Raw genomic sequence first — 26,861 nt, forward strand, 5'->3', positions numbered from 1 at the left:
CACAAAAAACCTGAAACTTTGGATCCTCACACAAAGTACCTACCTATTTTTTATTTTATATTTATCTTAAAAATGGTTAAGGTATGTAGATCTGTTCACTATATATTTCTTATCTTATACATCCGATTATTCGGAGATTACGAGCGGGATAAGATTATTGTTCAGCCCCATTCATGAAAGGTATGAAGTCTTGTTTTTTTTTACATGTATGTACATCTACATTTGCTGGTAAAAAAAAAAACGCTTATCCCTTAGATAATGTTAAAGAGACCCATCTAGCGGCAATTATTGAAGACTCGCGGCAGTGGTTAAATAACTTGCTACAAACCGGGTTAATAGCAGAGACACGAAGCTCTGTTGGTCATTGGTATAACCTATAGATGAAGCGGCTCGATGTATCGTGGACACACTAACTTTTCGTTCATAGAATTGGGGAATAGTGTAGAGATAAAATAGAAAGACACATTTCAGTTACAGCTGAGTATAATGAAAACTGGAATTTAGCTGCAAATTCTCTGCGCAACAGTTCCATGCATTTAATGGCAGTCCAAATAAAGTCATATGTCTATAGATGTAAAAAAAAAAAACACAGCTGATAGTAGTGCATGGTATCATGCAGATATTTAATTATTTGAACTTAGGCCCGTTTTCTTATGTGAGCCTTAAAATTTATCTTCCCTCCAATTACAATTTTACTTCAAAAAGAATGTTTTTATCGTCTTACGTTTCTTTTCTTAAAAATTTACGTTACGTTTTGTACAACGATGTTAAATCATTGTTTAAAGAGGGAAAATATCAAACATTCCCTGTTTAATAAATATATACATTTATCTACTAAGTAAACAAACATTGCGAAGCCTTACGTACTAGGGTCACTATTTATATTTTCAGAACAGCAAATAAAAGGTCAAATACTTAATAAAAATGAAGCTTCAAATCTCATCAAATACTTATATATACGTCCGTCATATATTGTTCAGCTAAGTGATTCATGGTCATAGCTATATCATGCAAACCACAAGAAACGTGAAACTTTGTATCCTCACAAAAGTACCGATCTATTTTTGTATTATATTTATCGAAAATGTTGCTTTAGTATGTTCTCTATATACTAAATATGTTTACAGCCGATTTAAAGTTTTTTGGTAAATAAACGTTAAAACAACGTTGACAATACAGTATGCAAATAACATGTTTGAGTATAAACAACTTCACGTACCACTAGTTTTGTTTCTTAGTATTTAAGTCGGTCCATCGTTGGTATCAAACTAGCTTGAAGCTGCCGTGATATTGAGGCTACTAAACTTGTTAACTCTGCTGGTGTTATACTGTTCCAATATTTTCAAACTTTAGTTAACGACAAAAGTTTTGCCTGCTATTAAAAATAAAAATAGTATCCCTGTTAGTGAAATGATAATGTAATAAATAGCAAAACTATATTCTATTGTTTGCAAACAAATACGAGTGGCGAGCTTTTTTTGAGCTTTAATAATTAAATGTGCGTATGTGAAAAATAGGGTGTATCAGTATGACACAAACAAATATAGGTATATGGAAAGATATAATTTGCTGGCAAGACATAGTCGTTAGTTGTAGGGGATCTGGAAATACTCCGGCTAATAGCAAAAAATTTAGGTACTTAGTGCCTTCATGTTATAAAACGGATATATTTTTGCGTTTGCGCCCTTACGCTAAAGCGCTAATAGAAAATAGCCTTTATATAAATTACAATTAGCAATTGCCACACCCTATACAGCCCAATGCAAAAGCTTGTAATTTTTAGTAATCTGCTATTCGTATTCGTTGCGATAAAATAAAAACTTGCTGGTATCTAAAAGTTCTCTGTTAGTTCTCTGATCTGTTGGTTGTGCTGGTTCTACATATATCAGTAAATTTGATGGCGCCTCCATTAATTTGCTTTTTCGAATAGTATAAATTTCGCGTGCAATCAATGTAAATTTTTTAATTAACTTATTTTAAAATGATGTCCAATAAATCTATAGTTTTGCTTGCTGATGGACTCAAGATCACAAAATGCATACCAAATCAGCGGTTTGTGAGACCACTTTCCAAAACCTTATCGTGTAAACAATATGTAAGATCGTGATGGATATCAAAAGAACATTCAAATTGTAATGATTTTTTTTCTTTTATACAACTATTGCGGTGTTACATTAAAACAAGTTTTAAAGCAAATGTACAAAGTAGCTCGTGAATACGGAAAGGCTAACGCAGTTTAATGAGAAATGGAAATATCAATTAATAGCAAATCCAGGATCAAGAGAAAGCATTACGTTCTGCGCCTTTTAGATTATATGCAAAATTACAGTGCACTGACCTTAAAAGATAGTTTCTCGAAATGAACTGAGAGGAAAGTTTACTTCCAAAATTGTTCCATAAAGCTTTCAGTATCTAGAGTTTATTTGTCTACACAGAAAGCAAACGACAGTAAAATGAATTATCAAGAAGGATGCTAGCCCCATGATCCTGACTAACAAGCTCTCGTGAAGTTCGATGTGTAAACATACGTATGTGGGTATCGAAAACTTATGTTTTTCAATTAACTAGAGATCGTATAAGTATTGTTTGAAACAAATATACACAATGAAGGGGTGAATCTAATTCAGTTCTTCGGCTTTGCAAAAAAAAAAATAAAATAATAATTTAGTACAAATTCATGCTATAAAAAAAAAGCAAGGATGGGACTGTCTTCGGCTGTCTCTTACCTGAACAATCGGTTGTATGGGATATATGCTCTATGCGAACGATACGTACGATTTTTTCAAACAACAATTTATGCTATATACATACATATGTAGTAATTTTTGAAATTTGCAGCCTTTAGCCTTTGAAATGAGACAGAAATTGCGAGAAGCTTCTTATCTTAACAATCTCTTGTAAAGTATATAAACAATATCTACGACAGATATCTACGATTTTTTACACATCACATGCGCAAGCATTATGTGAAATTTGAAGCTTCTAGCTCCTAAAATTACGAAAAGCTTGTGGCTCGTACAATCGGTTGTATGGGATGTATGCTGTAGGTACGATAGATCTCTAAAATTTTTTCGGACAACAATATATTCCGTATACGTAATCTTTTGAACTTAAAGCTCTTTGAATAGGGCAGAAACTACGAAATTACGATGACCTAAACAATCGTTTGTATGGGGTATATACTATACATACTACCGATCGTGCTATATACGAAATTACCTGTTGAAATTTGAAGCTTATATCTAATAAATTAAGGAATATAAGACAAAAAAACCTATTTTCTGAAATATCGGTTTTATGGGAGATATATGCTATAGTAGTCACATCTTCCCGGATCAGACCAATTTATTATCGGACACGTACATAAATATCTTCGCTCCCAAATTTTATCAAGATATCTCAAAAATGTGGGACAAGTTTGCGTTCAATCAGACATAGGGACATGGCTAAATCAAAGCAGATTGTCAACCATATCAATTCGGTATACTTATTGGTGGGTCCATCACTTCTCCTTTAAGGACTTACAACTTTGAGATTCGTGACAAACTATATATATTTACCATTTCACTTTCATGGAAGTAGAAAAAAATATATTGGCGTATTGTTTTGTACATTGTACGGAACGGTACGAAATTAGAATTGTATATTTGTGGCTTCTTTTTACAAGTTCAAAACAACGCCTCATTCAGCTAAACAGTTCCATCATGGCGCACCCAGGTGATGAAAGGAAATCACCTAATTGCTGCTCTGACATTCTTACTTCTGGCACAGTACGTTTTTGACACTAAACCAAAAAACAAAATATATGGAATGCGTGTGTTTGTTCATATGTATGCCATCCTGCCGACAGCTTGTTATTTTCGTTTATCTGCATATTCGCTTAATTTGCTCGTTCAAAATAGTACCCATTTTTGGTCGATTGTTGTTTAAGCGATTTCACCTCAAACCACTTAGCCAACTCAACTAGCTTAGTTGTTGTTTTTCCTTCTTATACAGTTCGCTTCTCCACCTAGTGATTTTTTCTCTAGCTTGCAAATAACATCAGCTACTGAAGCGTTGAAAACATGCAATGACTTGTAGGGAATAACACAGGTTTTAGCCATATACATATATGACCCTATCAGATTATTATCTGGACCCTTATCTTTTTGGAATGGGTTTCTTCAGTCTGTATAAAATTACTTCGTTATCACTCTGTAACAAATTCGGGACCTTCTTCGATAGTACTTCAGCTATTTTCGGGTCTACTTCGAAATTATTTCCGAATTGTTTTCGAAGTTACTTTTGGACATTTTCGGAACCCCGTCGGGGACATTTTAGAGAAATTTTAACATAACTTCGGGCCTATTTGAGAGGAGATTGTTATCTGTAACAACCGGTATCGACGAGTTATTGGTTTTTCATTATCTTTTTTTATATTGTATGATATCAGTATCTGTTTGATTACATAATTTATAGCTTCTCCAACTCGTGGAAAATCTTTTTTTTTGCAGGTGGAACTCTGACGATTTCAATTTCGCCACAAAATGAGGTAGTTGGATGACCTATAAGGTTCAACATTGTCCCTTCCTTTCCGTTCCCGGGATGGTCGGGTTTGTACATAACTTGATGGTGTTATTTTCCAGAAAGTACATATCCGGCAAATGCAATTTAATAATAATAAGAAAAAAATACGGTCTTGTTTTCAGCTATCGGTTTATTATAGGGTTGGTTTCACTGAGTCAACGGCTAGTTATTGGCTGATTATCGGATTGGTATAGATAGGCTATCGTGTCGACGTGTTATCGATTTTATATTGAAGTGTTGTCCGTACCGTGTTCGATAACAAACAGATGAATCGTCGCCAGAAGACCATTAACGCGTCGCTACCAAATCTATAACATCCTGATTACATACCGTTAGCTCGTCGATAACAAATCGATAACACACCGATAATTCATGATAAGGAATAGATAATTTCCCTTTCTTTAATAAGTCGATAACTCATTTATCAAATCTTTAATAAGTCGATAACTCATTTTTGAGAAAATCGACAATCCCTTGCAAACAGACCTTTCCTTTCCCTTTTTTTTCCTTTCTTTTCCTTTAATTTTCTTGTCCTCCTGGCGGCTCTGTTTAGGTGTGTCCGAATATATCCCGTGGTTGTATTATTCAAAGGGTACGGTTCGCATAACACCACAGATAGAGGGTTGGTAGTTTTGGCCATCCACCGCCCGACACCCTTCGTTGCCATGGAGAACCGTAGGTGCAAAAAAACTAAGCCACTCTTCAAATAACCGAGCTTCTGCTAAGCTCTCGCAAAAACAGCCAGGCCGTTGCTTTTAGCGAGGGAATATCCCGTATAAAATACACCCAAACTTTTGAAACCATCCACGTTTAACCCAAACAAATTTTTCAACGCGATTTATTGATTTTATTGCAGGTGCTTTTGGAACACTTTGAGACAAACGAAAAGCCAACAGAAGACTCTGAATGGCTCAATGCAAAAGACTACAAAGAAATTCGTGGTCCAAGTACGTTGGCAATGCTAAAAGCATTTTTCCCTGGAGATAAACCATATAATTAATGGTTTATAAAAAAATACTCACTGGGCTTATTGATTTATGAATTTCTTAAAGAGGACCGTTACGGTATGATAATGCCATCACAATGGAAAAATATTACCGCGATCGGAACGGTGACATTCTACGTATAAAGGGTAATCCCATAATGGGGAAGCCAGATGTTATATTGGATTTCAATCCTGCAGATTTCGAAATCGTTTATCGAAATGAAGGGCTTTGGCCCGTCAGAACGGGCTTAGAAAGTCTTGCACATTATCGCACAAATAAGCGTCCAGATGTGTTTCAGAGTGTTATCGGCCTTGTTACTTCGTAAGTGGCAAAGTGTTTAAAAATCTTTATATAATATAAACGTTCACACATAGTAATTTATGCAATTTAAAAGTTTTCTAAGCAGGGCCGATCATGGGGTGATACACGTAATAAAGTTAATCCCGTATTGATGAAAGTTCAAAATGTCTGATATTGAAAGCTTGCAGGCGATTGATGAAATTGCTATGGAGTTTCTACAGAGGTAAGTTTAAAGAAGTCATCGCCAACACACTTTTAAAGTCCATTTAAAAGTGTCATATGAAAAAAGTGTTTCATTATATATGAAGTAGTAATAAGTATTAAATGGAGCGGATCATAACATTCTACCTTTCTTTCAGATTTGACAATCTTCTAGACCCACACTCAGGCCAACTTAATGCTGATATACTGGAGGAATTTAAAATGTGGGCATTCGAGTCTGTCGCTTACGTAGCGCTCAATACGTGTCTTGGACTACTCTCGGGAGATAAAATAGACGCAAATGCTAAAAAACTTGCCGATAACATGGCAATCTTCTTCGAAAAAGCTTATACATACGACGTGTCGCCATCGTTCTGGAGATATTTCGAAACGCCGGGCTTCAAACAACTGATGAAAGCTTATGACAATATTGCAGAAGTAACAACAGATTATATCGATAAAGCAATGGAAAAGTTTGCAAATGAACAAAACACTGAAGCGAAAAGTGTGTTAGATAAGATGTACCGTATAGATAAGAAGGTAGCTATGGTAATGACTATGGATATGCTGATGGCCGGAATGGATACGGTAATGATACGATATAAGTAATATTGAATATATTTTAAATTATTTATATAATAATAAAATAATATTAATATTATAATTAGTATATATTTTAATTAGTTAAATTCTTTTCATTATTTCATGCAACGTCAGACTTCTTCTGTTTTGATTTCTGCACTCTATTTACTTGGTACAAACCCTGAGAAACAGGAAGCATTACGCAAGGAATTGCAAACCTTATTACCTGATCCGCATGACCTACTCACTGAGGAAAAAATAAAAAATATGCCTTATTTACGTGGCTGCATTAAGAAGTGTTGCGCTTAAAACCCATCGCAACTGCAAATTTTCGCCTCGCCGCCCGTGATATAGTGCTTTCAGGTTATAGGGTAACAAAAGGTGTCGGTGTTTATATGGCTACAATGTAGAGGTTTACGCCGATCGCTTTATCGGTGGCGGCGGCGTAGGCTTTATTATATACGTCGTAGGCGGCGCGCCGGCGTACGCCGGTGTTCTTACTTTAAAAAGCTTGATTTTTCTATTTAAAAATAATATTTAGGAAAGGTTTTGTTTGTATGTATTTAAGGAAATCAACGTGTTGGCCATTTCGGAAAGATCGGGGGTTTTTGCCTCAAGATCTCGCAGAACGTTCAAAAATTTTCAGGAGTAGCTCCTTGCGGAGGGATTGTCCTCGTTCACTTACTCCAGACAGGCTTCGAACATAACCCCGGTCTTTGGAATTGATACTGCTGCGTCTGCGTAAAAGAAATATATATACGTAAAATAGCCACACTTTTGTCTGCACATCTCGTGCAAAGCGTAGTTTCACCTAGGGTTAACTCCTAATGATCGTCGCGAACACAATTTCTTTAAATCATTTGTGGCTCCTTGGCGGTCACGCACAAAGGCGACTTACGGTTGCTATTAATGGTCTATTAATACTCATGACTCTCGTAGCACAGGGCGCCTCCAGTGTTTTCGGCTGTTTTTAAGAGCTACAATTTCCGATGTGTGAACAGTAGCAGTCCCTACAACCAGTCGCTACCACGCCTCCTGACCCTCACACCGTATGCCAGTACAGAAGCTATAGGACTGCGACTTCGAACTCATACCTTCGTCGACTTCACTTTCCTAGAAGCTCTAGGTGTAGCCCCGAAGACTTTCCAACGGATGCTTTTGTCGCGCTATGCTGCCGAGCTACACCAGAGAAATGTCATGAAACGTTAGGGAGTGACTATTCGGCCAAGGATGCCACCTTCGAAATCATAAGCAATCTAAGTGGAAGTCATTGCGTAATGGGTGAAAATCGTATAATCCTCGGCGCATCTGCATGATTAAAATTTTACAAGGACCCTGGATAAAATTTTTAAAATGTAGACCAAAGTTTGCAGACGTTTGTGTTCACAACATTGATCTCAATAGTCTTCCTTAAATCAAAACGATATTTTAGAATGAGAGTCGACCGATTTTAAGTTGAAAATGTTTACTGCTGTTTTACGGCCTTATGATATAACAGCTCATTATGGATGACCGCGTAGCTTCAGTTTTCAGACTAGTTCGAATGTCCACTACGTTAAGGTAGTAGCACACACGGTCATTAGTTCGCTTGTATTCGGAAAGATTTTGCTTCACCACTTTGAGTGTTCTTGCGAAGGACAAAGCCTCACCTGGTAAATATATGTGCCTACGTATTCACATTTTTAAAAGGAGCCGTAACATGTAGTTGATATTTAAACTTGGCTGATAGGCTATAATCAATGTAATTCACTCCAAAGGACTAGTTTTGGATAGGACCGCCAAATTTAGGAAATGTCAAACCGGGAGACTTGGGTGTTGAAGGATGAAGTGTGAAAATCAAAATTAAAATTTCGGACGCTATTGTATAATTTCGCAAATAAACAACAGATGTTTGAATGTAAGCCCAAGCGATTTTTCAAACCCTTCGCATACATACATATATCCTCAACTTAAGTATGAGGTAAGAAACATTTCAAAGGAGTGTTTATGCCCCTAGAACCTGCTAAAGGATTTTGCATCACTGATTTCGATTATTCTTTCAGCCAATCGCAATATAATATTTAAAAAAAAAAAAATCGGCACCTTTTTTGGGTATTTTGCTTTCTTTAACAACTTGAGGACAATTTGAAAACAATGTGAAACGCCTTGGGTAATTTTATTTAAATTCATTGTTCATTATTAATTTTTTGAAAAAAATATGCAAAGTGAGCATATTAATTTATTATATAACTTTTCTTTTAGTGTTTGTTTTAATAACTTGGTGAATTGGGTGATGGAAAGTCCGTGTTTAGCAGACATCGTAAACGCCTGTTTTTTTAAATAACTTTTGAACATTTAGAACGAGTTAAATTTCGCAATTAGTTTCTTATAACTGGCAGTTATACGCATCTGTTGATACCACTTTCGACCATATCCGACCAATTTTCGACATGAACAATAAATGGCATAAACAGTCTTAAACGAGTAGAAAATATAGTAACGCGCCGGACGCCGCCGCGCCGATATTTTTGACTTTCGGCGGCGGCGTGCGAGAGATGAAATTTAAATTTGAAAATTATGACTATGACACGATGTGGCAATATTATTATTTTTAAGTATAGAACAAATATTTACTGAATAAACAGATGTATTGTTGCAAGTTCACTTGTACATGAGGTGTTAAATATGATAAAGAATAAAAGTGCACCTACAACTTTTCTGGGTTTGGGATAATAATGATTTTGTCTTCAAAGAGCTATATGAAAGCTGGTGAGAGGTTTGTATAACATATAAGTATTAGCATAAATAAATAAATGCAAGGCGCTATAACCTCCGAAGTGATTTTAGGACGAGCTTCTCTTTTAATTTGCATCATTCTCCTTTAATTTTCCCTGCAAATTGGCAGGACGGGACCCACATGTTTTATGCCGACTCCAAACGGCATCTGCAAGTCAAATGAGCATTCGATGGGAAGCCTTTCATGGCGGAAATACACCCGGAGTGCTTGCAAAGGGCGGACATGGCTTAAAAAACTTTTTTGTAATTGAAAAAATGTGTTTATAAATTTTTGATGTTGCTTTGCCCGGGGCTTGAAACCAGGAACTTCGGTGCGGTAGGTGGAGCACGCTGCCACCAACAAAAAGAAGTGATCTTTCTTTTTGAGATTTGGTCCATATATCGATGAATTTTGATCCTATATGGAAACATGGAGTGGCAGCCGCGCGCCCAACAACAATGACTAAATATTGCTGCAGGTGTTTTTATAGTATCTGCTTTTCTCTTTTACTCTTTTTTGTCCATCTACAGCAAACCAGCCACTTATCTCGCTTACTTCAATGGTGATTAAAACTCACACATTCATTTATATAAGTAAAACACTAACTAAGCTGTTAATAAACTTACCATTTCCTTATCTTCTTGACTACGCGGCCACAGTGTTAGATTAACGAGTATTTCACCCATTTGACGTTCTGGATGGTTTGTGTCACGCAACGGTAGACAAATATCTTCTGCTTTACCCAATTCCAATTGTGTGAGATCGATTTGCGCAGAGCCCATAAAATCATCCTGCAATCCCCAGTCGTAATCAAATACCTTTGAAAACAGATACAGTTTTTATAAAAGTGGTTGTTGGGATATATGCACATATTCCTAATTTGCTTCAGCTATTTTTTGAATATTTGTATCTATTGCGGGAACGGAATATAATTCAAATTTGGTAAAGTGATGAAATATGTATCTTAATTTTTTTAATGTTCGTTGCTTGATTGGCAAAAAAATTAACATAAACTCCGACCATGTGGCTGAGCGGTTTAGGTACTGTATATATCGCTGCCGTTCCGTCTCATAGTAGGGCGGCGGCATGTCGGTGAGCAAGAACAGCCAATCCTTCTAATCCAGCGTGTTATGCGGATCGTACCTATTGGATGGTTTGAAGCCAAGCGGCATACTCGGCGGTATTCCAACGGAGCCTAACCGATACTGGGCCGCCTCGAGAAGTAACAATGGCCTTACCACAGTATGTAGCGCTGCTGTGGCGGACGGGTTTTTAATGTGTCCACTGAAAGTTGAAAATCTGTAGAAAGGGTTCTTATTAGCTTATTGCTCAGGATGCCGCGAAAATAACCAAGTAAGTCTCTTCCAACCTTTTATTTGGCGGGGTGGTACATTGATGTAAGAATGATAGCAGGCGACAACGTCGTCAGTTTACTGTGGCCAGAGGAAGTAGTTGAAAACTTCCAAAGGCAGGGCACGAACGCGCCGGTTGATGCGGTGAATAGATCACTGATTTCCAATATCAAAGTTAAAAGTGTGGATAACTTGCGTGATGATGAAGTCGTGCGATAGGCTGGGCTTCTGCAGAGTCAGAACCCGAGTATATCGTTAGAGGATGGGAAGGTACGTACTGCATTTTGGCCTACGGAGATGGATCAGCACGCCATCTCCCAAATAGACAAGCAGGCGGAGGATATGTTGTGAAAATTTCCGCTGCACAGGCAAAATTTATCTGCTACTCAGGAAAAGAAGTCCCAAAGGAAACAATTATAACACAAGCTGATGAGGTTCACAAAGACCTCGAAATCCTAGAGACCTAGGAGTGCAGAGTCCCTTGAAACGGTTCTGTGCGCAAATTTCCAATCCAGCAGACAATACTTACACTTCGATGACGGAGCGGGTAGTGCCGAGCTTGCTGACTAATACCAAGAGCGAATGGGTGCTAAAGACTTTTTCTATGCACAATGGTATATTCCCTGCCGTGCTACAAATCTCGAGTAGAGCGATGGTGGAGTAGCTTAAAGCAATATTTTCCAGGCGCATTAGACTGATTCATGTATCCCCTTCTTGGTGAACTTCTGGTGTCGTGATTCTACCAAAGGCGAGGATTATCAGTTTTATGTATCCCAAAGACTACACACCCATTCGTTTTACATCACTTTTTCTCAAACCCTTTGAGTGGCTCTTAGGTGTGTATATTAAGTCCGCCATGTATGAAAAACTGCAAGCTGGCAGGCACGGAGAACTGCATTGGGTGGTTATAAACATAGAGAAAGCCTTGAAATATTAGGAGTATGCCTAATGAGAGCGGCCACCGTGGTGTGATGGTAGCGTGCTCCGCCTAGCACACCGTATGCCCTGGGTTCACACCCTGCGCAAAGCAACATCAAAATTTTAGTAATAAGGTTTTTCAATTAGAAGAAAATTTGTCTTAGCGGGGTCGCCCCTCGGCAGTGTTTGGCAAGCGCTCCGGGTGTATTTCTGCCATGAAAAGCCCTCACTGGAAACTCATCTGCCTTGCAGATGCCGTTGGGAGTAGGCAAAAAATATGTAGGTCCCGTCCGGCCAATTTGTAGGGAAAATCAAGGGGAGCACGACGCAAATTGGAAGAGAAGCTCGGCCTTAGATCTCTTAGATTAGAGGTTATCGCGCCTTACATTTATTTATTTATGCCTAGTGAGTCTTCTTGGACATTGTCGACAGTTTCGAGCCAGAGCGTGCTGATTTGCAGGAAGATTACTTAGCAGTGGGGGCTGTATGAGGCCACAAAATAGTTGGGCAGGGGCATGCCGCAAGGTGCGATATTGTCATCTCGGCTGTGAACTCTGGTTTTCAACCATCTGCTCAGGCAGTTCGATGTGTTTTCCATATATGAACTCTAAGATATATCGGATGCTTCGGGATATATTTACCTGGGCATCTAATGTCTGGTTGAGTATCAACGCGGATAATACGGATATTTTCTTGTTTACTGGCAGGTATAAGGTCGCGAATTGGTCTAAGCCTAAGCCAAGACGTGTTGCCCTGCAGGAGAAACCTTGTACAAATTATCCAGGAATCATTCTACTAGACACTAAGCTGTCGTGGAAGTTAACGTAGAGAAAAAATTGAAGAAAGCCGCTAAGGTCAACACAGCAGTTCGGTTCAGAGCATAAGGAGGCACTACGCAAAAACCCACTCGTAATCGGTGAACGCCTATGCCAGGACGTGCCCAGGAAACCTCGTTATTAATGTACACTACCAAGAGACACACGATTCACCCTGGCAAAACTTCATTCTGGATACTGCAACAGGGTAAACTCTGAATCAAGTCCGACATGCGCAATGTATGTATGTCCTAAAAGTAATGTTTCTCCGCATGATACCAACCATCTTTTGAATTGCAATGCGAAACTAATGCCTCCAACAACCATGTCTCTTTGGTTCAACTCTATTCAAATTAAAAGTTTCCTTGAACTTGCATTAGAGGATATCGATTACTATTTGTGAGTGATTGAACCTATTGGATGGGCCGAAACACTGTTATATGAACAAGAAAATAGGAGTGCCCGTTTATAGATTTCCTCTATCTATCCTATAAGTTTTGACTTATTTTGAAAGAAAACGCACGCTTTAAAAGTCTTGCACAATACTGACGAGTATCTAAGTTTGATTATGTAGGTCAGGTCACGTTTCTAATAGACAGACTTTGAAATATTAGATTGGCGATTATTATTACTAGCTTGCATTAACTCTGCACACATATAACATTTAAATCTTGCTCAGGTCAACCCATTTACTAAAAGTTTCAAGATTTTTGTATTCAAGCTTAACAATGTTAACGAAAAATAAATAAATGAAATAAATTTAAAAAAAATCACAAATATGCTAAAAAGAAACTCACCTTCACATTGATAGGCAGAAATGGATCTTCTATGGCTACAGTGAACACTTCATCCCACGTGGGATTCAAGTCTCTATGAATGGTTTTTGATTTATGCAGCAGGTGACCGCCAACTTTAAATTTTACATAAGGATCACTTAAACCTGCAGAAATGGTGGCCAAAAACCGATAATTGAAAGCAAAAGTGGAAAATTGAGTTAAATTAGATTTGGTGTTCAGCAAGGCATTCGAATTTAATTTTTGAATTATAATTAAAATTAAGCTAGATAAATTTAAGTTCGTAGGTAACTTACCATTTTTGTCCATGGCCATCAAATCACTGCCTCTCTTCAAATGCACCCGCAACTGAAAAAAGACGTACTGTCGTAACTGCGCTTCCTTTTTACGACGCAATTCATCCGCCTGACAAGCCAAAATGTTAGTAGATTGTTGGTGTGTATGTAATTAGTAAGCAGACCGTGAAGAAAATTACAAATGAAATAATGAAATTAGTTTTGCAAAAGTGATAACTAACAGCGAAAAGAAAAGAAAAAAGCAGGTGAAAAAGGAAGATTGAAAAATTGATTCAATTTGATTTCATACTAAAGATTAAAACAAAAAAATTAAAATTTTAATGATAAATTGAACGTAAGCTAATCCTGAAAATAATTCCGGTAGCGTAGAATGCTAAAAAAATACCTTTTGTTATATATTAGCGAAAACATTTAAATCAACGCTTTATTTGGCTAGCTAAGTAACTTATTGTGAATTGTGAATGATTTGTTTTAATTTCAAGAATGACAAGTAAGGAAGGCTAAGTTCGTATGTAACCGAACATTACAAACTCAGCTGAGAGCTATGGAGACAAAATAAGGGAAAATCACCATGTAGGAAAATGAACCTGGGTAACCCTGGAAGGTGTTTGTATGACATAGGTTTCAAATGGAAGGTATTAAAGAGTATTTTAAAAGGGAGTGGGCCATAGTTCTATAGGTGGACGCCATTTCGGGATATCGCCATAGAGGTGGACCCGGGGTGACTCTAGAATTTGTTTGTACGATATGGGTATCAAATAAAGGTATTAATGAGGGTTTTAAAAGGGAGTGGCCCTTAGTTGTATATGTGAAGGCGTTTTCGAGATATCGACCAAAATGTGGACCAGGGTGATCCATAACATCATCAGTCGGGTACCGCTAATTTATTTATATATATAATACCACGAACAGTATTCCTGCCAAGATTCCAAGGGCTTTTGATTTCGCCCTGCAGAACTTTCTCATTTTCTTCTACTTAATATGGTAGGTGTCACACCCATATTACAAAGTTTTTTTCTAAAGTTATATTTTGCGTCAATAAACCAATCCAATTACCATGTTTCATCCCTTTTTTCTTATTTGGTATAGAATTATGGTATTTTTTTTCATTTTTCGTAATTTTCGATATCGAAAAAGTGGGCGTATTCATAGTCCGATTTCGGCCATTTTTTATACCAATACAAAGTGAGTTCAGATAAGTACGTGAACTGAGTTTAGTAAAGATATATCGATTTTTGCACAAGTTATCATGTTAACGTCCGAGCGGAAGGACAGACGGTCAACTGTGTATAAAAACTGGGCATGGTTTCAACCGATTTCGCCCTTTTTCACAGAAAACATTCATCGTCCTAGAGTCTAAGCCGCTACCAAATTTCACAAGGATTGGTAAATTTTTGTTGAATTATGGCTTTAAAAGTATCGTAGACAAATTAAATGAAAAAGGGCGGAGCCACGCCCATTTTGAAATTTTCTTTTATTTTTGTATTTTGTTGCACCATATCATTACTGTACTTGAATGTTGACATAATTTACTTATATACAGTAAAGATATTAAATTTTTTGTTAAAATTCGACTTAAAAAAATTTTTTTTAAGTGGGCGTGGTCGTTCTCCAATTTTGCTAATTTTTGTTTAGCATACATATAGTAATAGGAGTAACGTTCCTGCCGAATTTCATCATAATATCTTCAACGACTGCCAAATTACAGCTTGCAAAACTTTTAAATTATTTTCTTTTAAAAGTGGGCGGTGCCACGCCCATTGTCCAAAATTTTACTAATTTTCTATTCTGCGTCACAAGTTCAACTCACGTACCAAGTTTAATCGCTTTATCCGTCTTTGGTAAGGAATTATCGCGCATTTTCGAAAAAGTGGGCGTGGTTATAGTCCGATATCGTTCATTTTAAATAGCGATCTGAGATGAGTGCCCGGGAACCTACATACCAAATTTCAGCAAGAAACCTCAAAATTTCCTCAAGTTATAGTGTTAACGGACGGACAGGCGGACATGGCTCAATCAAATTTTTTTTCGATACTGATGATTTTGATATATGGAAGTCTATATCTATCTCGATTCCTTTATATCTGTACAACCAACCGTTATCTAATCAAAGTTAATATACTCTGGGAGTTCTGCTCAAATGAGTATAAAATTTGGTTAATTAAATTTTCCGAACCGTAACAATAAATTATATTGCTTGGCTCACTGGATCGAGTATGTAAGTATTGAACTATAAAAGGCATCAGGATGATATCTGGCGTTAGTGTGGGTTGGTTAGTCGATGTATTATATAAGAAACACGTTATTTCACTCAATAAAATAGGGCCCAAAATAGACTGTGTTGTTCTGCAGGGGTCAGTAGCAGGGGGTAAGCTAACAGTCTAAGAAACTCAGGTGGTGTATTCCAAGCATAGGCACAAAAACAGAGGAGGACTGTTATTTCATTTTGGATAACCATCTTATTGGTCGCGGTGCGGTTAATCAAATACTTAAATAGTCAAGCACCGCTCATGATGTCTATCTCACGCCTTTCGTACTCTAAGGCTTTCGGCAATAAGAAGAGGCAATCTTAGCAACAATCGCATTAATTTGCGTTATGTTTGATTAGGTTTAACTGGCCGGACAATAAAAACCTCACATAGACTGAATATGTCCATTGTTGTCGAAGCCTAACTTTCATGCATCTGACGGCAGAAGACGGCTTCCCCTTAGTATGCACATCATGACCCTTAAATCTTCTCTGAGCAACTTCGAAGTCTGGTATCATAAGACTTGAATGCTTATTTTTATGGTTTTTCTGCTTAATGGAGACTTGCATACATCCCGTATTATTTTGATTTCTCTCAAGTTAAGGTCATACGACTAGAATTACTGACTTTTACCTGCCTCAGTCATCCACACAAATATATTCAATAAAAATCACCCTCAGTTCTGAATGAGCACACAGCACATATACATAAATATATACAAACATTTTGGCAATACCTTCTCATGTACCTACGAACTATAAATACAAGAAAAATGATGATGTCATAACGCCGAAGCCGGTTTGTCTCGAAATCAAATTTGACAAGTGTTAACAGGAAATGGTTCTAATATACATCATTTATCCACCCTGTCTGAAAATCAACAAAACCAAATAAGGCGCATGGATTAATACGAATGCGATATTGTATGGGAATGTTTCTTAGACTACGGACGCACGGCAGATCGGTTATGCCAATTATAGTCCATTGGGCATTTTTTTCAGTCTTCCTACTATTTCAGTGCTAGAGTCATATACCTTATCTGCTAACAATAACTTAATGGGTTAGTTATTATGAAAAAGTTTACGATTGTAACCGATTACACAAGGAAAATCTTAAAAAAGTTGTCCTTTGCGAAATATATCTCACCTGCAACGATACCATTTGTATTGACGATACATAATCTTCTACCGATGGACCAATAGTACCCCCAACGCTACGATTCTCAGGATGCTCTTCAATACGTCCCTCCATTGAACCACCAAAATGGTGTATCATTTGTGCCATTCTCGCCGAGGCACTAAAATCTTTAGTTAACGGTGAACCACCTATCATTGTGGCGCGATGTCTTGGACTCTGGTTAACTGAACTACATTCGGAGCTATAATCGGCTGCATAATCGGTGCTCTCCTCAAGAAAATCATTTGGCGATTTTCGACCAGAACGATCCTTACTCTTTGCACGACTCCAGCGATGTTTTAATGTATTAAAAAATCCATGCGTCTTATGTAGAACACTACTACTACTACTATGTCCCGATGCAGCGGAGATGCCACTGTGAGCTGTTGTTGCGCTTTTAGCACGTTTCGGTGATGCACGTGGTGAGTCAGGTTCGACGTCACAATCGTCTCCATTCAATTCCGATGCGGATTTACTCAAATGACGACCTAGTCGTTGTTTGAGTTGCGGTGAGCTATGTGGTGTGGTGCGTTGCGATGCTTGGCCGCCATTATTGGTGCATTGCTGCGTGTTTTGAATGTTTTCACTGCCACTGCCAGGCGGCAAGTCATCGCTGTAATGGATTCGCGCTGAAATGAAAGCAATAAAATAAATTGAAATATTATGTGACAATGTTGATGTAGTGCATGTTAATAGCTTTTTAGTTTGGGCAAAAGCTGCAAGTATTAAAACATTTAAAAGTAATATGCGTAAGCTATACAGTAAGCGGTAAAGTATACAGCTTAAATTTTGATATGGGAATAAGGAAGCTTTACTAAGCCTAAAGATATCTACAGTATAAAATTGTATGTTTACATGACGAGTTCTTATCAATAGCACTCCCCAGCACGAAAGGTAGTGAGTAGTTCAAATGGTGTTATGTAATATGACTAGTTCCTGAACTGATAAAACGATGTATTCTTCCAACAAAAACAATCACTCTTGCTTAACCTACAAAAAGGATAAGACGTTTCGCTTGTTGTATTCTTGGGAATATAATAGGATTGTTTCGGGCTTAGCTCAGCACCACATCGCGATTGTTATCGGGCCACATTTGACAGGTCGTGTATACCAAAATCATGTTAGACCACGCCCATTGGTCCACTTATGAATGCGAATGATCCCAAAATAGTCTCGAAAATAGTTCCACAATGATGCCAAAATACCGTAGGCAATCTCAGAACAGTCCTGGAGTAATCACGAAACAGTGCTGAAATCATGTCCCAGTATGACATTGTGTAGTATAGCTTTAAGATCTGGTTATGCTCAAAACCCGCGTTACAGCTGATAGAATATTTCCCGTAAAGGTCAGTGGGTAGAATAAATAGTATGGTACATAATGTATGCGTCTACATGAATTACGCCGTTTCCGAGCAGTAGCGGCAAGGCAGACCAGATTTTCCATGTTAGAAATATACTCAGAGTGTTTAATTTAATTTTGAATTTTAATTTTGAATTTTAATTTTGAATTTCATTTTTAAAGTCATAACCGTCACGACCCTTTTGTTCTTATATTGATTATAGAGCAGGTTGGTCCTACAGTCTGAAAATTTAGTCTCTACGTTTTAACTACATGTGAAGTCCGTAAGTATTTTGACTATACGATATACAATACCATTTTGTGGACTATAATTATTTATTTTAATAAGTTATTAGTTATTAAAAAATTGTTATCGAGTTTGGTGCTTTCAGACTATTTTGCACTATTAACGACGAAAGGCCGTTGGCATATCCGCTCAGATTCCTGTTAATTACAAAAAGTCGTTCAAGACCCATTAAACAACACAAGTAAATGTTTTCGTTATTCAATTGTTCTTATTGTTCAACGATAAAATCACTACTTGAATATCTAAATCGGTTTTAAGTATGTTTTAAGAAATGTGATTTTCAATGTGCTTACTACGGCTTGTAAATATTGCACTTTCATTTACTTCCCAAAAAGAAAACACATCACATCACTTTGCGGCACTCTCGTTAATAATGCATGTAAAAGATTTTCATTCAAATCAAGCATATCTGACGAATTTTTCTGTTTCAATTGAATAACAGGTGAGTAGATTAGGTGTGTGATTGTGACTACACACACATGTAAACATACGCTTAAATGTACCCACAGAATATATGGCATTTGCAAAAAGTTTCAAGCTTACACCATAAAGAAACAAAATATCTGGGCATCTGTAGTGAAAAAATTCCATGCGGAATTTACCTAAAGGCTGAAGGGCACCAAAAAATGGTCTATGGTCTTTATGGCCCTGCAAAAAGTCATGCGAATAATTCCTGAAGAGATTGGTCTCCGATTGATATCTTCTGTCTACGTTTGGGCATAATTGATCCCCTTTAGTCCCTTTCGGGTAAAGTTGGGATTAGTCAGTTTGTAAGGTGGGTTTCGTCGAAGGCTGAGGTAGCACTCAGCCAATCCAGAGTCGAAAAAGGACAACTATTTCCTTTTGAAATGAACACACCTCGATTTGTTCTTGGTATTTTGGTAAAACACACACACACCGTTACAGAGAGGTAGACCTGGCCGAGGAATGGAAGGTGGACTGTAACCGAAGGTTGGTGAGTCGGTGGAATCGATGAACGTCACAACTGGGCAGCTGGTGGATTGCAGCGGGCCGGTGGATACGGCTGGTTGATCGGTTTCCAAGCAACCGAAGGTTGGTGAAACCGATACACGTCGTTGGTTGCCAATTTGGTGGATTCCGACAGATCGGTGAATACGGAGGGGGATCGTTGGATCGATTTCCAAGCAACCGAAGGTTGGTGATACCGATACAAGTCCCTGGTTGAGAAGTTAGTGGATTACGGCGGGTCGGTGAATACGGCTGGTGTATTCCGGTGAGTCGGTGGATACGGCAGATGGATCGTTGGATCGATTTCCTAGCAACCGAAGGTTGGTGAAACCGATACAAGACCCTGGTTGACAAGTTGGTGGATTACGGCAGGTCGGTGAAAACGGCTGGTGTATTCCGGTGAGTCGGTGGACACGGCAGGTAGATCGTTGGATCGATTTCCAAGCAACCGAAGGTTGGTGAAACCGATACAAGTCACTGGTCGACAAGCTGGTGACTATGGTGAGCCGGATGGTGGATAGATTTCCGAGCAACCAAAGGTTGGTGAAACCGATTCACGTCACCAATTAATAAGGTGGTGACTTCCGGTGAACCGGGAGTTAGTTACTGAACTCAATTTATTCGGTGGTATCTTCCCGACTCACTAGTATCGGAGGGAACTGTGAGGTGGAAATTAAATCTCCTCACTCACTACTCCCTGGACACATCAAAAGGAAGCGACCAAGGTCGCCCACTTTGCACAGGAGCGAGAGTACCAGACAAGGTAATGGTATCCGCTCACACGCATGGGATGCGGATCTTACCTTCCTGAAGGTTGAGCTCTCGCTAATCATGAAATGCAGATTATTTGTACATAAGTAGAAGTGTATATGAAAAGGTTGAGAATAATAGCTAGACGATCGGTGCGCGAATGAAATGCTTGCCCATTATTGTTTGCATTTGTCAGTGCCAGTCATTCGCTTGCAGCCAGCTGTTACAGTGGTGGCGTATGTAATAGGGACAGTGCATTGGTTACAGTGGTGTGCATGTAGAAAATACTTGTAATGCAGGTAAAACGGCATTACAAGTTTAAAATCTATGCAGCCGATTTTAAGAAATATAAAAAAACGCCAACGAAGTGAGTAAGTAAAAAAGATTACAGGTAATTGAATTATTTAGGAAAAATGCGGAGCTCTATACCGAATCTAAATTACTAGGACTTAACGACTACGCCGGAGTTGGGGTTAAATTTTCTAAGCATATTTTTTATTCCTTTTTGAAAGGTGGCGAACAAGTTCATCAAATAAGTTTAGTTGCTTGGCAAACCTTTCGATTGTGTTTCTGCCATGAAAAATCGAATGCGGCCTATTTGAGTCATTCTTGAACCGAAAACGGACTAGTCTTTATTGTTCCCATATGGGTGCAAATGGGGTTGATCCTATCGATTCCTTTCGGGTATAAATGGGTACAATTAGTCTCTTCATAGGACATGTTCAAACAAAAGGAAACAGTTCAACTCATAATAAAAATAAAATAAAAAAATTTTTAGCACTTCCTTTATATAAATGGACAAAAATCAGCGAAAAATGTCTCCTTATATAAAGACATATTCTTGCTAAACTTTGACTTTTAAATTTTGACATAGAAATTGCAAAAATATTTTTGAGAAGTAAAAATATAAAAGTGGAGCTCATATTACTGGGATTGGAAAGTTGGTAGGAAAAGATTAGTCAATCAATTGCGCTACACCTTCATATTTTTACTTCTCATAAATATTTTTGCAATTTATATGTTTTTTGACATGGCTCAATGAGAACTTACATAAAAATCATTCTTAAATTCCCTCCGTTCCGTTTGATTTTTCTAAATATCTCAATCTGTGGCCTCCCTAGCGAAACTTTTTGTATTGTGTCATCGGCTGTCATCGACCCCTGAATTGAGCTCTCAATTTTTAGCCTCTAGCTCATCGAGAAGTTACGTAAAACCCGGTTTCAAATTTCCAAATTATTATCTAATTTTTTCGATCCGTGCTCCACCTAACGGAATTTTTTCTCCTCTTGTTCCTTTGTCACGGTGTCTTAACCTGTCTCTGAGGTTTCATGTTTGTAGCTCAATGAGAAGTTACTTTAAAATCGATCTCAAAACACCAAATTTCCAAATTCTTATCTAATATTTCGACCCGTGCGCCATCTAACGGAATTTTTTCTCCTTTTATTAAATTTTCTAGGAGTCTTATTCTATCTGTGAAGTTTTACAGTTGTAGCTCAATGAGAACTTACATAAAAATCAATCCCAAAATTCGCTCCGTTTCGTACGATTTTTCCAAATATCTCAGGCTGTGCGCTCCTAGCGAATATTTTTGTATAGTGTCATTGGCTGTCTACGACTTCTGAAATAAGTTTGAAATTTCAAGTCTCTATCTCATCGAGAAGTTACTTAAAAGCTGGTTTGAAAATTTTCAAATTCTTATCTAATTATTTCGATCCGGGCGCCACCTAACGGATTTTGTTCCTTTTGTTGCATTGTCACGGTGTTCTAACCCATGTGTAAAATTTCACGTTTGTAGCTCAATGAGAAGTTAAGAAAAGCGAAGAAACATTCAGCCGACCTAATATAAAGGAAGTAATAATAATAAAATAATTTTTAAGTTAAACGGTTTTATTGAATACAATACTTACATTAAGTAATAATAATTCTAAAAGCTAGAAAATAATTAGGTAGGTCCTAGGTACTAGCCATCGCACTCCTCATCAATCTAGAGCGTTGATCAGACGATTAAATAAAAGCGTTGGGGGCGTGAAATTTCTAAAAATGTGAAGCGTAGCATAACCTTATAAAGGTTCCGTTGGTCTTATATATGAATATCAATAGAAATTTGACGCGTCCAACGCTTTTATATAATTGTCTGATCAACGCCCTAGATTGATGAGGAGTGTGATGACTAGTACCTAGGACCTACCTAATTATTTTCTAGTATTATTATTACTTAATGTAAGTATTGTTTTCAATAAAACCGTTTAACTTAAAATTTTTGTTTTATTATTTTATTTTCAAGTTTTTAGTCTTTATTTAATTGCCTATTATTTCTCATTCTATTTAGTTCATTTAGTGCCTCATTGTTACAAGGACACTTTCCTGACAATTTGTTACAATCTAGGTCACATAATCCTTCCAAAGACTCTACTCTACTCGGAACCACGTATGTATGCTTGTCCCTCCTCGAACTCCAAAATATTTTGATGTCACTTCTACCGGACAGTATGGAATATCTGTTCCAGATGTGAACCAAATCGGGCCACAAATACGAGTATTTTTAATACCTCGATCCTTGCCACACCTAGCAGAATTTTTTTTTATGAAGTGATTTCTATTTCTGTATGTAATATGTGTTCCAAATATGAGCCTAGTCGAGCCACAAATACGATTTTTTTTTGAATATCTCGCGTCACCTGGCGACGGTTTTTTCATCTGTCGCTTTCTATTCATGTATGTATTATATGCTCCATATATGAGCCATACATGCGCCAACCTTGTGGGTTCTGAACTATGTTCCAAGTTTCAAACTTGTAGCATATCGGCAAGTTACTTAAATTTTTATTACAAAATTCGTTTACAACGGCCTGTCAAGTCAAGCTAAATAAAACCGTTTAAAAAAATATATCGAAACTGGCATTGGTCACATACTCCTTTGCGACAAATCCTGGATTCACCCTAGACTAATCGCAGGAGGAGTGGTCAGCAAAATTGAAGCTGTGGCTGTGTTAGTAGGAGTAAAATCATTATGCTGGTAGTGGTTTATTAGTTGATAAAAACTAATCAAAAATAATACGAAAATATGCAATAAAATAATATTTTATTGCTTGGATCTACCAAGTATTTAAACAAAATATATTGCTCATATTCAACCATTAAAATATTATGCGCATAGGTGTTTGTTTGCAAAATGTCTGTTTGGAAATGCTCCAATAAACAGTAGCCCCCTCTGATGTTGCTACTCTGGTTGTTCAGCAAAGATGACTTGATACGAAACTCTCTCATTTTTTGCGCTCTCACGAGGGATTTATGTCAAATTTGTGCTGGCAACAACACAGATAAATCTCTCGCGCCAGCTGAAGCGGGTGCCAGAACAAAAAATGTGCCAGCTAGAACGAAAAACGGGTCAAAAATTTTGGTAAACTTTAGTTTGACCTACAACTGTAGAATAGCATAAAAAAATTATGGGAAAATGGATAAAATAACTTGTTTTAGTGTTAATATTATTAGTTCGAAGGCGGAGGGTAAATATTATTACCCATTCAAAAGTTATCACTAAAAACAGGTTTTGTAAATATGAAGTCCCGATGTAACCAGCCCATTTTGATCACAGAACCTGGAACGTCAGACGCCCTATCCAATAAATGATGTTAAATATTATACCGTAGGTCCGATTTACTGAAATTTTAAAATAATATATGGTTTTCACTGTGAGTAAAATGCGTTACAATATTTGACTAATTAATTTAATCAAAATGTTAATTTTACTTAGATTTGTTTATATTTAACTCTAAATAGTCGTATTATTGCAAAATAAGTCTAAAGAAATGAATATTTTACGAATATCATTTTATTAAATGACTGAAACTATAATCGCCGAAATGTATGTCAAAAATCCCCATATTCAGATCTCTTCATTTTTGTTTGGAGTGGCATCATTGACAAAATTGTGCATTTTGACAGCGCTCTCTCGAAACAAAGAGTTGCAAATCCATTCATCTATGTTGTTCAGCAAATACTAAATGAAAGAGAAGAGTAATATGTGTGAAGTGAGCGTGAATAATTATTTCACTAGCTGGCGACCACTAATTTATAGGTATGTATGGATGTATGTGTCATTTCATATCAGCTTGACATACTTATATATTTATGTGTGTTAATGTTGTTAATAATAAAGAATGCATACATCTCTTGATAAATACTCTTTTGTTAAAAATTTTAAGGGTTATTTTATATAAGAGCTATTTGGCCGGTTGTGGTTAAGCGAAAAACGAAGTTTTCCTTTATCCTCCTACGCGTTTCGATATATTTTTTACCTTCCTCAGGGAGATCTCTTTTTAGATATAGACTTCCATATATCAAAATCATCAGTATCGAAAAAAAACTTGATTGAGCCATGTCCGTCCGTCCGTCTGTCCGTTAACACGATAACTTGAGTTAATATTGAGATATCTTCACCAAATTTGGTACACGAGCTTATCTGAACCCAGAATAGATTGAAAATGAGCGAAATCGGATGATAACCACGCCCACTTTTTATATATATAACATTTCGGAAAGCACAAAAAACCTGATTATTTAGTAAATAATACACCTAGAATGTTGAAATTGGACATGTGGACTGATATTGAGACTCTTGATAAAAATTTGAAAACATTTTTTAAAATGAGCGTGGTACCGCCCACTTGTGACAAAATCAATTTTACAAATATTATTAATCATAAATCAAAAATCGTTAAACGTATCGTACCAAAATTCGGCAGAGAGGTTGCCTTTACGATAAGGAATTCTTTGAAGAAAAATTAACGAAATCAGTTAAGGACCACGCCCACTTTTATATAAAAGATTTTTAAAAGGGTCGTGGACTAATAAAATAAGCTATATCTTTACAAAAAAAAAGAGCTTTATATCAATGGTATTTCATTTCGTAAGTGGATTTATAACAATAAATAGGAAAAACTTCAAATTTAAAAAAATGGGCGTGGCACCGCCCCTTTTATGACTAAGCATTTTTATATGTTTCAGGAGCCATAACTCGAAGAAAAATTTACATATCGTAACAAAATTGGGTACTCATATTTTCCTTATAGCAGAAAATATTTCTAGAAAAAATGGACGGGTTAAAGACCACGGTCACTTAGATATAAAACAAGTTTAAAAGGGTCGTAAACTAGAATAATGAGCTATAACTTACCAAAAAATTGCTTTGAATCAATGATATTTCACTTATCAAGTTTTACTGTAAGAGGAAATGGGGAGACATTTTTCTTTTAAAGGGCGGTGCCACGTGTTATGTAGAAAAGTAATTTATCTGAAATGAAATGTACAATTGAAGCTCACGCTGAGTATATAATGTTCGGTTACACCCGAACTTAGACACCTTTACTTGTTAATCATAATAAGATCAAACGTTAAGATGTTGAAAGCGCGGGCTGCAGGAAGGAACAGTTAAACACGTTTTGGGTTCGTGTACTTCACTCGCGTGGCCAAGACAAGTTGACAGATCTCAAGCAGCAATTAAGCAAGGTCCTAGATAACTACCTAGTATATCTGATAATAGAGTTGTTTTATACTTAGATACAAGTACTTAGTACAGCAAGTTATGGTAACATTATGGGCATATTCAGTCTAGTAGAACTAGTATATATTTATTTTTTCCAAAAAATCAGATACAGAGTATGACTTACGCTTTTGCGTACATCGAAACACTTAAATAAATGAACTAAAGTAGATACTCGCCAGTGTGTGTCACACCAAGTTAAAAAATAAATACTAGGAGCTATAAAAATTCATTTAATAACAAGTCCATAATTTTAAAGCTATCCACGATTAACTTGGCCAGAACCTCGAACCATCTTGGCCATATCTAAAATTATGTCACCAAAGTAAAGGGAACGAATGTTGTTATATATCGTATATATTCATATTCAGTCCAGGTCGTCTCTATTTACCGACTAGTTCAACCAGACCTAACCCATCATAACGAAATTTTATATGTAGTTTATATCGCCAAGCAACACTGTGATTTTGAGTAATTTGAGGTAGTTTCACGTTTTCAGCCATAAAAATATATTTTGTAGTTATTATTCTTTAATTCTGTTAAAATCGTATTAAATTACCTGGATGTATTTTATTCGGGCGACAGCAAGCACAGAGCGCAGCTGGACATTTTAATCTTTTCTTATGCTTTTTCACCAAAGTTCCTTTTTCTGCCATAAACAATATTAAATCAGCCTATCACACACATTTTTATTTATTAGCAAACATTTTGAAAACTTTGTTCGATTGGGAAGCGAATTTTAGATGAGAAATACCACATCGAACAACAGACGAAGTTCCACTGCACGTGCCATATCCTCAATGCATTTATGTTGTCTGCTGTGCTGCACTCAATTTCATATGTACTTTTATTTATGTCAATAATATTTATAAATTCATAACCATTTTCCATATGTACATATACATATATGTATGAAATATATATGTACATATATTTTTATAGATCTGCAGAAGGCGTTGAATAG

General features: G+C 36.9%; 2 protein-coding genes across 3 annotated transcripts in view; one reads left to right on the forward strand and one right to left on the reverse strand.

Moving 5' to 3' along the window:
- The window catches only part of Mctp (multiple C2 domain and transmembrane region protein), a 54,540-nt gene extending 27,843 nt beyond the window's left edge, over positions 1-26,697 (reverse strand). Inside the window, exons 1-5 of one of the 2 annotated variants that reach the window (XM_067776593.1) lie at positions 26,457-26,697; positions 16,961-17,619; positions 13,566-13,617; positions 13,273-13,415; positions 10,017-10,208 (exon numbers count right to left, since the gene is read on the reverse strand). In XM_067776593.1, coding sequence (XP_067632694.1) covers positions 10,017-10,208; positions 13,273-13,415; positions 13,566-13,617; positions 16,961-17,619; positions 26,457-26,553 — 1,143 coding nt within the window. In that variant the 5' untranslated portion in view covers positions 26,554-26,697. Of the gene's footprint in view, positions 1-10,016; positions 10,209-13,272; positions 13,416-13,565; positions 13,675-16,960; positions 17,620-26,456 lie in introns of both variants that reach the window. The other variant, XM_067776592.1, reaches the window with a different exon arrangement.
- Positions 1,895-7,045, forward strand: Cyp12b2 (Cytochrome P450 12b2). The gene is given in 8 exon segments (XM_067776597.1): positions 1,895-2,095; positions 5,423-5,568; positions 5,619-5,865; positions 5,947-6,021; positions 6,023-6,075; positions 6,212-6,641; positions 6,771-6,930; positions 6,933-7,045. Coding segments are annotated over 8 exon segments (1,338 nt in total). The 5' UTR covers positions 1,895-1,981.
- Positions 26,698-26,861: the final 164 nt, after the last annotated feature.

This window comes from Eurosta solidaginis, chromosome 3, assembly GCF_040869045.1.
Source record: "Eurosta solidaginis isolate ZX-2024a chromosome 3, ASM4086904v1, whole genome shotgun sequence".
NCBI classification, from domain to species: Eukaryota; Metazoa; Arthropoda; class Insecta; order Diptera; family Tephritidae; genus Eurosta; species Eurosta solidaginis.